This window comes from Eucyclogobius newberryi, unplaced genomic scaffold (assembly GCF_026437365.1).
Source record: "Eucyclogobius newberryi isolate DKJ021-1_F unplaced genomic scaffold, fEucNew1.0.hap1 SCAF_15, whole genome shotgun sequence".
Lineage (NCBI taxonomy): Eukaryota > Metazoa > Chordata > Actinopteri > Gobiiformes > Gobiidae > Eucyclogobius > Eucyclogobius newberryi.
The window spans coordinates 5133616-5146438 of record NW_027315779.1 but is presented as its reverse complement, the minus strand read 5'-3'; the positions used below and the strand labels follow the sequence as shown (position 1 = coordinate 5146438).

At 42.1% G+C, this 12823-nt stretch overlaps 1 protein-coding gene and 1 non-coding gene across 2 annotated transcripts; one reads left to right on the top strand and one right to left on the bottom strand.

Moving 5' to 3' along the window:
* The first annotated feature begins 3023 nt into the window (after positions 1–3023).
* On the top strand, positions 3024–9051 carry vtnb (vitronectin b). Its single transcript, XM_072445780.1, has 9 exons — positions 3024–3173; positions 3614–3730; positions 4277–4302; positions 4363–4570; positions 5861–6000; positions 6075–6231; positions 7530–7688; positions 8404–8766; positions 8859–9051. Exons 1-9 carry the CDS (start codon positions 3107–3109, stop codon positions 8990–8992), a joined length of 1371 nt encoding a protein of 456 aa, XP_072301881.1. The 5' UTR covers positions 3024–3106; the 3' UTR covers positions 8993–9051.
* An 862-nt stretch (positions 9052–9913) lies between these two features.
* On the bottom strand, positions 9914–9987 carry trnat-agu (transfer RNA threonine (anticodon AGU)). The gene has a single exon. It is a non-coding gene; the product is annotated as a tRNA-Thr (tRNA).
* Positions 9988–12823: the final 2836 nt, after the last annotated feature.

Genomic DNA, 12823 nt, shown 5'->3' with positions numbered 1-12823 from the left:
AACAGTTAGTAAAAGTCAATCATTTGTCTTTTTGTTTACTTTATTTTAAGTTTCACTCAGAAATTCACTGACTTTTTCAAATAATATATAACAATGTATAATGTAAAGTATGGGGTGTGGGCGGGGAAGGGGGGTAGGTGAAAACAGGTATTTTCTGAGCACTCGAGCCTCAGTTGCAGGACAAAACAGGATTAACTCAAACATCAATCAATCAAAATACAACTTTGAGGAAAATAATGATGAGGAAACGCTTGCAAAGTTGTTTTTGGGTTCACTGTCTATTTGTGTTTTTGTCAATATTATTTTAAAACTATTGTAGACACACAGTAGAGAATACACAAATCCGTCTGGTATTTTCCTCCCCTTCACCTTTCAGAGAGGTAAGTCATAAAAACAATTCTTGTATTGTGTTTGACATAATTTTTACCGGTATATGACGTCAATAAACTCATAAAAGCTTATTAAATACAAACAAAGGCTTCCCACTCCAACTGTTATTTGAATACTCAAGCAGAGAATGGCCCAAAGTCCAATAAATTAAATTAATTAGTATAGTGTCATTGATGAGTGAAGTTACATTAAGAGCACTTAAAATTACATTTAGATTGTAATTGATACTGGACTCTGACGGTGCAAAAAACCTATTACATGACAGACCCATAACAATTGACTGATTGACGAGTTTTTACACATCATAAAAAGGCAGTTTTATGGCCTGTGAGACTGTTACATTATCATCCTGCTAAGGTTTAAGGCTCAAAGGTTTAAAAGGAGGAACGGGACAATAACAGAGAAAAGGCACTTTGATGTGTTTATGTATAGTTTATTATAGTGATAAGACGACACAAATCATCAAATTCATCTGATTCTTTGCTATTTTTGGTGAAATTGTTTTAGTGCTTCAATGCTTCTCCGTTTAATGACACTTTTCCCCACTCACTCCTCTCTGTTATGCTCTGACTGACAGGAGGATTTGACCAATCACAGTGAGGTGGGACTTTGCAGAAGAAGAGGAAGAAGGTGATATTTCAACTCATGACTTATTCATTTTCGACATTTCACATTTGTCTGATAATCAATCCTAAACTGTTTAAAACATGTTTAAAACATGTTTAAAGACATGTTTACCACATTTCTGTTGGATTGACATAATTTTGTCTGAATGTCATTATCGTTAAAAATAAATACAAATTCAAGAGTCTCATTAATAAAACTCAAGTGCAGATCTTCTGCCTCAGCTCAGAGTGGAAGGTAGTTACATTCTCATGAATCACAAACTTAAGGTGGAAAGTCGCCTAGGTAACATGTTTGTACATAAGCGATCATAGATGAGACCCCAGGTCACAGCGGCATCTAGTGGACAGATGTGTCATTACTTTTCTAAACACTAAAGTTAAAGAGACACAAAGAGCAGCACGTTTGTTTAAATACAGAGTTCATTTGGTCAACATGTTCATGTTTTCATCTAATTCAAGTTTTTATCAATAAAAAATCTTGCTGATAAATCTACCAGAAAATAGTGAAAAAGAAAAACAATGAAAGGTGGAAGCTAAATTCAAGCACCAATAAAACATAAGTATACAATATCTACCGAGCCTATTCAACCCTTTAATGGGCTATTAGTCTCCCCTTTGTCTTTGTGAGACCCTGGCTCAACCACCCTGAGTACCTGATTAGCATCTAAATGTCCTGGTCCTGGTCCTCTACCTTTCCAGGGGTTCAGAATACCATTGTAGACTACAGGAAGATTGAACCTTAGCCCTCCATTCCTGTTTAAAGAAGGTTTTTCTTTTTTAACAAAAATAGCTTCCTTAACTCCTCTTTCAAATCATCTTTTCTCCCTGCTTAAAATCTTCCCCTCACCGTCTTCAAACGAGTGATTAGAGGCTTCAAGATGGAGATGCACGGCACTCTGAGGTCCTGAACTTGTATTTCTTCTGTGCTGATAAAGCCTCTTGTGTAGAGGCTGTTTAGTCTCACCTATGTACCGTTCTTTACAGCTTTCTTCACTGCATTGGATCAAATAAACTACATTGCTCTGTTTTTGAGTCTGCAACTTGTCCTTAGGATGAACCAGTTTTTGTCTTAAAGTGTTTCCTGGTTTAAAATAAACAGGGACTTCGTGTTGTCTAAAAATTCTCTGCAGTTTTTCCGACAGTCCAGAGACATAAATATATACATACTTAAATATTGTGTAACTGTGAAAGAACAACCCACGAAGCAAATGACATGAGTTCATCCAACGAAACACAACACATCAAATTTGTGACTAAATTAGAGTGAACTAAACAGACCAGGGCTAAACCAGGGCTAAACCAGGGCCAAACCAGGGCTAAACCAGGGCCAAACCAAGGCCAAACCAGGGCCAAACCAGGACCAAACCAGGACCAAACCAGGGCTAAACCAGGACCAAACCAGGGCTAAACCAGGGCTAAACCAGGACCAAACCAGGGCTAAACCAGGGCCAAACCAGGGCCAAACCAGGACCAAACCAGGACCAAACCAGGGCTAAACCAGGACCAAACCAGGGCTAAACCAGGGCTAAACCAGGACCAAACCAGGGCTAAACCAGGGCCAAACCAGGGCCAAACCAGGACCAAACCAGGGCTAAACCAGGGCTAAACCAGGACCAAACCAGGGCTAAACCAGGGCCAAACCAGGGCCATGTTTTCATGGTGTTACTGTGGATCACCGAGTTACATCGCAACAAAAAATGCAATAATCAATTTAACTTGTTCAACTTAACAGGCCTAAAGTATGATATTGTCCTTCAAAATGGTGACACAGCTCCAGATTTACCTTTGCTGTGTTATAATATGTGTTATAATTCAAGTCATTGTGTGAATTAGACAAATGAACAGACTGCTTTTAACATGGTCGGTATTGACATTTTGGTGTTTTATCTGGGACACAGTTTAGTGATTACGACACGAGTCCAAAACGCCTCGGGGTCAGTGCCTTTTCAAAATCCCCCATTGATATTCTGCCCACAGTCCTGCTCCAAACTGGGCCATTCTGCACGAGCTGTTTAGTGGAACTGACAGTGAACAAAAGGGACGACTTATAATTTTATTTTTAGATTTGTTTGTGTATTTTTCTAAAGAAAATGAAGCCAGCAGTGGTCCTGCTGCTGGGGCTTGTCGTCTTGGTGAGAGTCACTTTTGCTGCGGAAGGTAAGGTTTTATATGTTCAAGAAAGTAATGCAGAAAAATGTTCAGTACAGTGTAGTAGTTTGAGATTGTTTATGGCATTTGGTCCTTTTTTTCTTACTTATAAACGTAGCTTAGTAATTCATTGTGATTTGAAATAATTTGTTTCATAACTATTTCGTGGGCAATAGAAAATATTTCTTCCTAGAATTAATTATCTATTATGTAACAAACTATGTAATTTCCTTCTTTATAAATCAAAACAAACTCTATTTTAAAGTGGTTTAAAATGTATATTTGATTTAATTGTAACCGAATACCAGTTAAATTCTGTATTACAAACCAATTATAAATGTATCTCATCATCTTTCATCTTGAGAATATTTGACTGTTTACTGAACCTTATTGCATAAGCATGAACATGTCCTGTACTTTTTGACTAACAAACTTTTGAAATTTCCCAGAATCCTGTGCGCAGCGCTGTGGCTCCTTTAACCCTGGGACCAAATGTCAGTGTGACTCCTTGTGTGCGTATTACGGCAGCTGTTGTCCCGACTACGAGGCTCTCTGCCCCAAAAAGGGTAAGTTACCTCACAACTATGGTACACCACTGTGTACCACTGTGTACCATAGGGACTGATAGTTCCTCTCAGAGCAGAGGCGCTGATAGTTCCTCTGAGAGCAGAGGGGCTGATAGTTCCTCTCAGAGCAGACTGATAGTTCCTCTCAGAGTAGAGGGACTGATAGTTCCTCTCAGAGCAGAGGCGCTGATAGTTCCTCTCAGAGCAGAGGAGCTGTCATCTGTCATGTATTGCACATTCCACAATTAAACAGCTCTTAACGCTGGTTAAACTGAGAAAAAGCCTTATGTCCAAACTAACATTGATCCGTGTCAAAAGCAAGACTAGAACAAGGTCTAATCCAGGACTGAACCCAGTAAAAGCACCAAATACAATGTAGAAAAGAATTATGGATTTGACCAAAACGCAATAATTTTCAACAGAAATTTGTCTCTAAAATAAAATAAAATCTAAACTGACAAGAGATTCGTAGCCAAAACGTATATAAATAGTGTATAGTCTGTTATATTCATCTATAACGTGTCTCCACTGCATTCTGTTTTGCAGTGCGAGGGGACACTTTCGACGAAGACGTGACTCAGATCATGACCACGCCTCCCACGCAGTCCGAGCCTCCTCCCACGCAGTATGAGGTTCTTCCCCCGCAGTCCGAGCCTCCTCCCACGCAGTATGCGGTTCCTCCCACGGAGTCTGAGGCTCCACCCACGTTTGCCTCCGCCCCGGTAATGGACCCGACGCATCGTCCCACCGAGGTCGCGGACCCCAACGCCACGACCTGCAGCGGCCGAGCTTTCGACGCGTTCCTCCAGCTCAAGAATGGCTCCATATATGCATTCAGAGGTAAGTAAGAAAGTAATTCTCTTTTTTTATGTGGATCTGACAGAAGCTGCTTGTGTCGGAGTCCAGAAAATTGACACCGATATGCCAATCAATACGAAACTTGCATTAACTCTAGAAACAAGCATTGATAATGGAAATGACCTTGGACCTTTCCTGAATAGTTTTAGAATGGTCTTCTTGAACTAGGGCTGTGCTCAATATATCGATGTTGTGATATATCGTGATGGACATCTTGGCAATACGTGTATCGATACATAGATGCGTATTGTGAAACTGTTAAACAACGTAAAGTCATTAGAAATGACAAAGTTCTACACTTCTGAACCTACAGACTGCTGCATTCAAGGCTGAATCTGAGAAGCTGAAAATGTGACTTAATCATGCGACAGTTTTATTCTGATATTGAGGACAGTGTGAACATGACATTCTAATGCATTTTGTTATTCTACTTATTCAACACATCATTTTAGTAAACTTTATAACACCGGGTTTAAGGAATATCATGAATCAGGATTTGTATCGTATCGTGGACCCTGTATCGGGATATGTATTGTATCGCGAGGTACAAGGCAATACTCAACCCTGTCCTGAACCATATCAGAACTAGTGGGTCCACATGGTAACACTGAAGAAACTACTACTATTATTTTGTGTTTTATTATAATTGTGGTATAGAAATTGGTATTGTAGATTTGCCTTTGTGATGAACAACTGGAGCTAAACTGGGACTAAACCCGGAACTAAACATGGACAAGGCCCGGGCTGATCCAGGATCAAAACAGGACCAGATCAAGTCCACAGAATCAGAATTAAACTGGAACACGCCCTTAAATCCACCAGGGTCTGCTGCAAGAGCAATGTTTGGATCGTGATTGAACCTACAATCTTTACAGAGAAGAACAAAGCGAGTCTCCTGAAATGCAGCTGTAGCTTTGACACCAGAGCGTGATGATAAGTAGGACAAAGGATAATCGGACTTACATTTTATTTTATTTAGCATTACATACAGAATAAATGCAATAATCAACTTTTTGTTCATTGTGACGTGAGTCTTTGTTCATGCTTTATAAATGCAATTAAAAGTGTATTTATTATAAAATGTTGCCTATTTATTTTTGTACATTCCTCCGGTTCATGTACTGGCATTCAATTTTGCGACATTCTTTTCTTTATTTGTGTTACATTAGATGACTCTTCTGTTGCTTTTTACCAGTGTTTTTAAGTCCAACTGTCCTGCTAAGTGCAAAATGTTATTAACACACTTTACACTTTGATTGTGTGACTTTTCAGGACAACATTTCTTCGAGCTCGACGAAACATCCGTGCTACCCGGTTATCCCAAATTAATCGAAGACGTTTGGGGCATGCCGGGCCCCGTCGACGCCGCCTTCACCCGGATCAACTGCCAGGGGAAAACCTACATATTCAAGGTTACAACGGCTGCTTGACAATAGCGCTTATGCTACGGCGCGAGAGCTCTAACATGAAGGATTTGTGTCATCAGGGAAACAGGTACTGGAGGTTTGACGGGGACGTTCTGGACGAGGATTACCCGCGGGACGTTTCCATCGGCTTTGACGGGGTCCCGGGGGACATCGATGCGGCGTTTGCAGTTCCCGCGCCGAGCCACAGGGGGAAAGAGAAGGCCTATTTCTTCAAAGGTACACAAACTCATGCTGGCGAGGCTGTAAATGAACAGGTTTTTGTGGGTACTTGTTGGAGTACATTTTTAAACACGTAATTGAGTGCGATTCTAGCCATGTGATTGTAATTCGTTCAAATCATAGAGTAACTGAGTACAAGTCTCTCATACTTACAAACTCACTCTTCATCTCCTGCTTGCGTTCAATTTATCGAGTTTTGTACAAAAGACTCATCTAAAAGTCTACTAAAATTGCACAAAAAATCTACTTTGAGTGGTATTGTTCCAGTGTACTGCTTTTTTCCCCCGCGATGACGTCATACAGCCGGGACTTCCCCATAGCGGCCATTTTAAAAGGGGCACGCGATATATAAAAATCAACACGACTGCATCCTTTTCTACGGCATAATGAGCTACGAATACTTTGATTCTTTAGACCATAACGGAAAACTAAGGTACAGGACAAAGCTCTCATTTCTTGGTCAGTCAACAGAGCAATGTCCTGACAGATTAAGCAGTTTATTGGCATTTTGTTGGCCTCATAATTCCTGGATTTCGTATGTAGTAGACGTGCTGTTGTGCCTCTTTCAAAATGGCGGACTCGGTTGCCACTGCACAAGTTCCCGGATGTGCGAACGCATGTATACTTTTAGTTAAATCAGTCCAATCCCTCATTCGCCCACAAGCGATTCATTGTAGGAACTGTTTCATCTGAACAACGACAAAATCAATGCGTTTCTGCTCCATTTGAAAGCATTTCACATTTTGGTCAAGCGCACTCAGTCAGTACTTGCACTCGCACGTGAAAGCATTTGTAGCCATGGAACTGTACTTCAGCTTGTGCGTTGTTCAGTGCTGCTGTTGTTGTTGTTGTTGTTGTTGTTGTTGTTGTTGTTGTTGTCTTCAGTCCGGTGAGAGTAAAGAACAAAGAAAAAGAATGCAGAACTGCTCCGTTACCTTTTGTAATGTGACTATTACTAATGTATTACGAACAAGAGTTAACTGCTTCTAAATATTGGGAAAGAGTGAAGATGTAACTGGAGTTTTGATTTGTTTATTTTGACGGATCATTACTTTGACAGGGTTATTTGACAGAATCCGAGTGCAATAAAACAAGTCATTACTCACTACTTGTTTTAACATATCAACTCTCTGTCTAACAAATGTGTCCCATGTTGTTTGAGTAACTGCTTCACTCTCATTTTCCCGCTAGTGAAATGTCAGCTAAACGTTATACAATCGAAAATGTAGTGAAAAACTGAACGATTCTAAAGATCAAGCTTCAAATGAAGACGTGTAACCTGTTTGTGTTCGCAGATGACAAATATTACCAGTACGAGTTCAAGCACCAGCCGTCGCACGAGGAGTGTGTGGCGATGACGCGCTCGTCTCCGTCGCTGCTGTTCACGCGCTACACCGACCTGTTCTGCGACCACAGCTTCGAGAACATGTTCGGAGAGCTGTTTGGAGCCCCGTGTAAGACCCCTGTACTCTCGGCCGCGACACGTTTGACCTGAGAGTATTCTGATATAAGGAAATACTGTGTTTTAAGAGATTTAGTGTCATTTTGAGAAGCTAGGGTACACTTGAACGTCCCTGTAAGTGAGTACCGTATTCTCCACACTATAAGGCGCACTTAAAAGCCTTTAATTTTCTCAAAAAACGACACCTCGCCTTATATATGGATGAATTTTGGTTGGGCTGACCTAAAAAGCGATTTTGTGTGGTACACGTTTTGTTTCGCTTATGCGCCTTATAGTCCGGTGCGCCTTATATATTAAAAATAGACCCTTCATTGACACTGCGCCTTGTAATCCAGTGCCCCTTTTAGCGTGGAAAATACGGTACTGTCATATTTTAGTATATTACAGTATATTTTATTTATTTACTATACTTGCATAACACCAAATTGCAGCTTGTCTTGAAAAGTAGCCAAGTCTATATTATTATTTTTGTAAATTGTCATTCTCAAATTATTTGTTTAAAGGTCCCACATCATTCAAAACCAACTTTTCAGAGCTTTAAACCTTCTTACAGTGCTACTGGTACCTCATATATGTGTATTTTGATTGATTCCCTCAGTCTTCAGCTAGAAAACAGTCTCTATCCTTCTCCTCGGATGAGCAGACGAACAGGGGCTACGCTGTTACCGTTTATAATGATATAATGTTATCCCTCTGTCCCCCTCCAGCCAGCAGCGCTCCCAGCGGCCCGCGCCTCATCAGCCAGGATTGGGTGGGGCTGAGTTATCCCGTAGATGCAGCCATGGTGGGACGGGTCAAACTTACCCCCAAACCCACCCCTCCGCCTGTGACTGTAGCCAAACGCCACGGCTACAAGAAGAGGAGACCCAACAAGAAACGGGGCTCGCGAAGAACCCGCCATGCATTCATTGACGAGCTTTTCGACGGCCTCTTTGACGACCTCTTAGACTACAGCGATTACCTCGACTACACGGACCACAGCAGCGCGAAACACCAAGCGCCGCCGCGACAAGAGCAGACCAAGCCAGTCCAGACCAAGCCAGTCCAGAACGTCTACTTCTTCAAAAAGGGTCATTTTTTTATCGATATTGCGTTGTGTTACATTTTCAGAGCAGTAAATGTGGCATCGGTTCAATGTTGTGGTTGTATTTTTGCTTTTCAGATAAATACACCAGAGTCGACCTGAAGAGGAAACGTGTGGACAGCGTGATCCCGCCTTACCCACGATCCATTGCAAAATACTGGCTGGGCTGTGAGAGTGAACAAACTCCCGACAATTCACGAGCTGAAAAATGAGACACTTCAAGACTAATTGGATTTACGCCTAGACTAGTGTTCTTACCAGTTTGTGCTTGAAAGGATTTTATTTTTTATAGAGAAGGTGGAAATGTGTTTCCTTAGCACATTATATATATATATATATGAGAATGTTTTATTGTTTGATTAAAACAAGAAAATATTAATGTTAAAAATGGACTAATTGACCGGACAAGTAAACAGAAGTATACTTACAAAAGAGGCACCATTGCACGAGTTTGGGGGTACTGGGGACTAAAAGTTTGGGCCTATACGTCCTAGATTATGATAAACGTTAGTTACATTTCTCAAGTATTTGTTTGATTCTATTGAATTTCTGTCTGATTAAATTTGAGAAAACAATGTTTCACATGCATGTGGCCTAGTGACCAGGTAGAAGCCATTAAGATAAACTCGTATGTGTTTAGAGATAAGTGTCACTGTGTGTTTGTATAATGAAGGAGGAGCGCCATCTGCTGGACATGAAAGGTGACTCAATAGTTATATTATTAGTTGAAATAGCTGTACATTGAGTAACCTATTTTTTACAAATAGCAATGGAATGAAATAAACTATATCATAACAACTGATATATAGCTGTTAGCGAACAAATTAGTGTGAAATTGTGTGGTGTATAATTTAGTAATTATACAGTAAATTGCTGATTGTAATGATCAAATCGGAATTTAGAGACACATATAGTTCATTGAGTTACTTTACCGGTTGAGTGTAGAAAAAGATTCAGTTGTAGTCACTCTGTTTAAAAAAAAAAAAAAACAGTCCAGTGACTACAACTGAGTCTTTCTCTACAATGGAACACTCCTGGACGAATGAGGGATTACACCGTCACGTTACCGTTTGACAACATTTCTGAAAACGGGACGTTTTAATGCCTTTTTCCAAACTCGCCTGTTCAGCAAAAGGCACCGCTGGGATTCGAACCCAGGATCTCCTGTTTACTAGACAGGCGCTTTAACCAACTAAGCCACGGCGCCACGTGACAGTGGAGAGGGCAGAAGTTTATCAGGCATATATACAGCTTTTATTTTAGATCGCTCTAAATAACAATATCTAAATATATATTTACAATATACAATGCTATAAAAGTTATAATGTTATAAATATGAGACCAAAGCAGACCTATATTTAAATATCTGTCATGGCCAAAGAAGGATGCTTATATATAATGCATAAAGTTCAGTTGAGGAGATAATCGATCATGGCCGCAGAGATCTCCACCTCAGACAGGTTGAAATCGCCCAGATCCTGCAGCGACAGGTCGGACAGGTCAGACACCGACCCGTCTGTGGCTCCGTGGATGAACTCAACACCCGGGCTGTGCGCGCTCCGCTCCGGCTCCGGTTTACCGTGCACACAGCGGGCACACGGCACGGGCTCAGAGTCGACCCCCAGGAACGCTTCCAGCTCCTCGGGGACGTCCCACTCACTCAGCGGGCTGTGGGGGAGGAAAGCGTCCCCGCAGAGGTCACTCAAGTCCGCCATGTCCACGTAGTTCTCCCCGCAGGGCGCGTACGGCGACCCGGGCACAGCGACCTGACCCGGGGACGCTGGGAATGCAAACAGCGGCTCAATGATGCCTGAGAGCGGGCTGGACGCGGTGTATTCGGGGGAAGAGTGCGGGAGGCTCGGGGGAGGATGGAAAGTGGGGACCTGGGCAAATGGTGGGCTGAGTGGCTGGTTCAAACTGGACTCTGCGCTGGGTGTTGGGGTGTCTCTCAGCGGCTTCTTGCTCTTGAAATGTCGTGCACGGCGGTTTTGAAACCAAACCTGAAGAAAGAAAGAAAGAAAGAAAGAAAGAAAGAAAGAAAGGAAGAAATGCAGTAATTTTGTTTTTGCCTTAACATACTGGCTCAAGCTTATGGGCATTTGAGTTTGACCCATATGACACCATGAAAGTCTGACAAGTGTCCCTCTTTTTGTTTCTTTGCACTGCCGTTTAGGCCCCTGTCCCGTGCACTTTCTACTTATTTAGAGAATGTCCCACTTTCTCAACGAGGCCACCTGAATTTAATACAAAGTGAAAACCTACATAGAACACACGATATCACACTTCTGGGGCTGTACTTTCTGTGTTGTAATATGTGGCCATCTATTGCAATTCCGATCTCTCCATGTGCGTTTTTATTGATACAAATGGTGTTATTGCAGTTATTATCTATGAGCACTCTGGAGTTTGTTCCTCCATGTCCCCATCATCCTACAATTTGAGGTGGTCTCTGCCCTGCCTATGGATCATAACCACATACTTTTCAGCACTGTCACTGTTCTTACCTGGATTTTGGACTCGGGCAGGCCAGTCAGAGAGGCCAGGGACTCCTTCATCTTGATGTTGGGATATTGCGTGATGGAGAAGGCCCTCTCCAACTCGGTCAGCTGCGCTCTGCTGAAGGTGGTGCGTTTCCTGCGGCGTTGATTGCCTGGAGGACGCATGTAGGGCGCGTTGCAGGACACTAACGGAAGAAATCAAAACATATAGATCAGTTTGTCTGAAAATATGTATCTACAGTACCAAAAAAACAGCATAAAGACTCACCTCTGTTCGGGGCCTGTGCGTAATCCTCGATGTTGTTGAGATCCAGGCAGGTGTTGGACCAGTGGAAAGCGCTCATCTCACGCACACTGAAATCCATTCCGTAAGACATTTCTTTTAGTTCCTTATTTCCAAGTGCGTTTAATGTTAATCCTTGATGCTTCTGCTCCAAACTGACCGCGCTGGGAGGGTTTTTTATACTGGTTTGGGAGACAGACACCAATCACCTTCTGCCGCACCCACCAATGGGCCACATGGAAATGTAAAGTGCATATTGCCTTTGATGCTGTGCACACCTCCTCACACCATGCTCCCCTAATAGTGTGTTTGATCCACAATGAGTCACAATGAGCCATTAACAAGCCCATTTTGACGAGACAACTTAGCACTGAGCAATTGATGAGCTTATTTTTAAAGACTGCAATAGTTACAATGTAGGCAATACAAACAGTGTACAATGGACACATGTGGCTGCATTTGGCTCATAATAAATATACCATTAGTTTGCATGTCAGGCTATTCGTGATCATTACAGTCAGGCAAATTGTGTTGTGTCCAAGTCGTTGGTCATTTGACAATGTTTGGGCCATTTCCCATGCGACACTTGAGCCCCATTAAACATAGGCTGCAACATCCAGGACAGATTTGTTGACAGGTAAAAACTTGGGTGACACCTTTTGACACACTTTGAAGCTAAGTCTGGTCAACATCCTCTCCATTCAGCGCACGGCCTCCTGGAGCGCATCAGCTACAAATCCCCATTGCCAACGTAAGCTGAGGCCGGTGCTGTGTGCAGAGCTGGACGTGTATTGGAAGGTGCTGGAAGGAGTGTGAGGCTCTGGCAACTGTGATGTGTTGAGGTGACAAACTGAGCTACTGCGTTTGCACCGGTCGAGACATCAAAACAGCGGATTTAACGCTCGGTGCGGTGGACGGACACTTCCCAGACCGACAGTAACGTGCAGCACAAATCACTAACATTATTCCATATGTCATTTGCCTCTATTTTGAGCAAAATCCAAAGTGTATGGATGCAGAGTGTCGAATCACGTGAGGAGGATGTGGTGGAAACTGTTTTGCGCACATTAACATAAGACGTGAACGACGCATTATCTTGTGTTTGCCGCTGGTGATGACCAAAACAAGAAACAATAATGGACGTTCACAGCGAATAGCCGTCACATGACCATCATTAAACCTGTAACACATCGATACTAATAAATCAGGAGTAGCCCATCGAAACTGAGTCACATGCGGTTCTTTCAAACTGGCCAAAACAA

Bases quoted from the DNA above. Each gene is read 5' to 3' on its own strand.
- vtnb (XM_072445780.1), top strand. From the start codon at position 3,107: ATGAAGCCAGCAGTGGTCCTGCTGCTGGGGCTTGTCGTCTTGGTGAGA. The intron at 3,174-3,613 runs GTAAGGTTTTAT...GAAATTTCCCAG, and splicing joins AGTCACTTTTGCTGCGGAAG to AATCCTGTGCGCAGCGCTGT. The intron at 7,689-8,403 runs GTAAGACCCCTG...GTCCCCCTCCAG, and splicing joins AGAGCTGTTTGGAGCCCCGT to CCAGCAGCGCTCCCAGCGGC.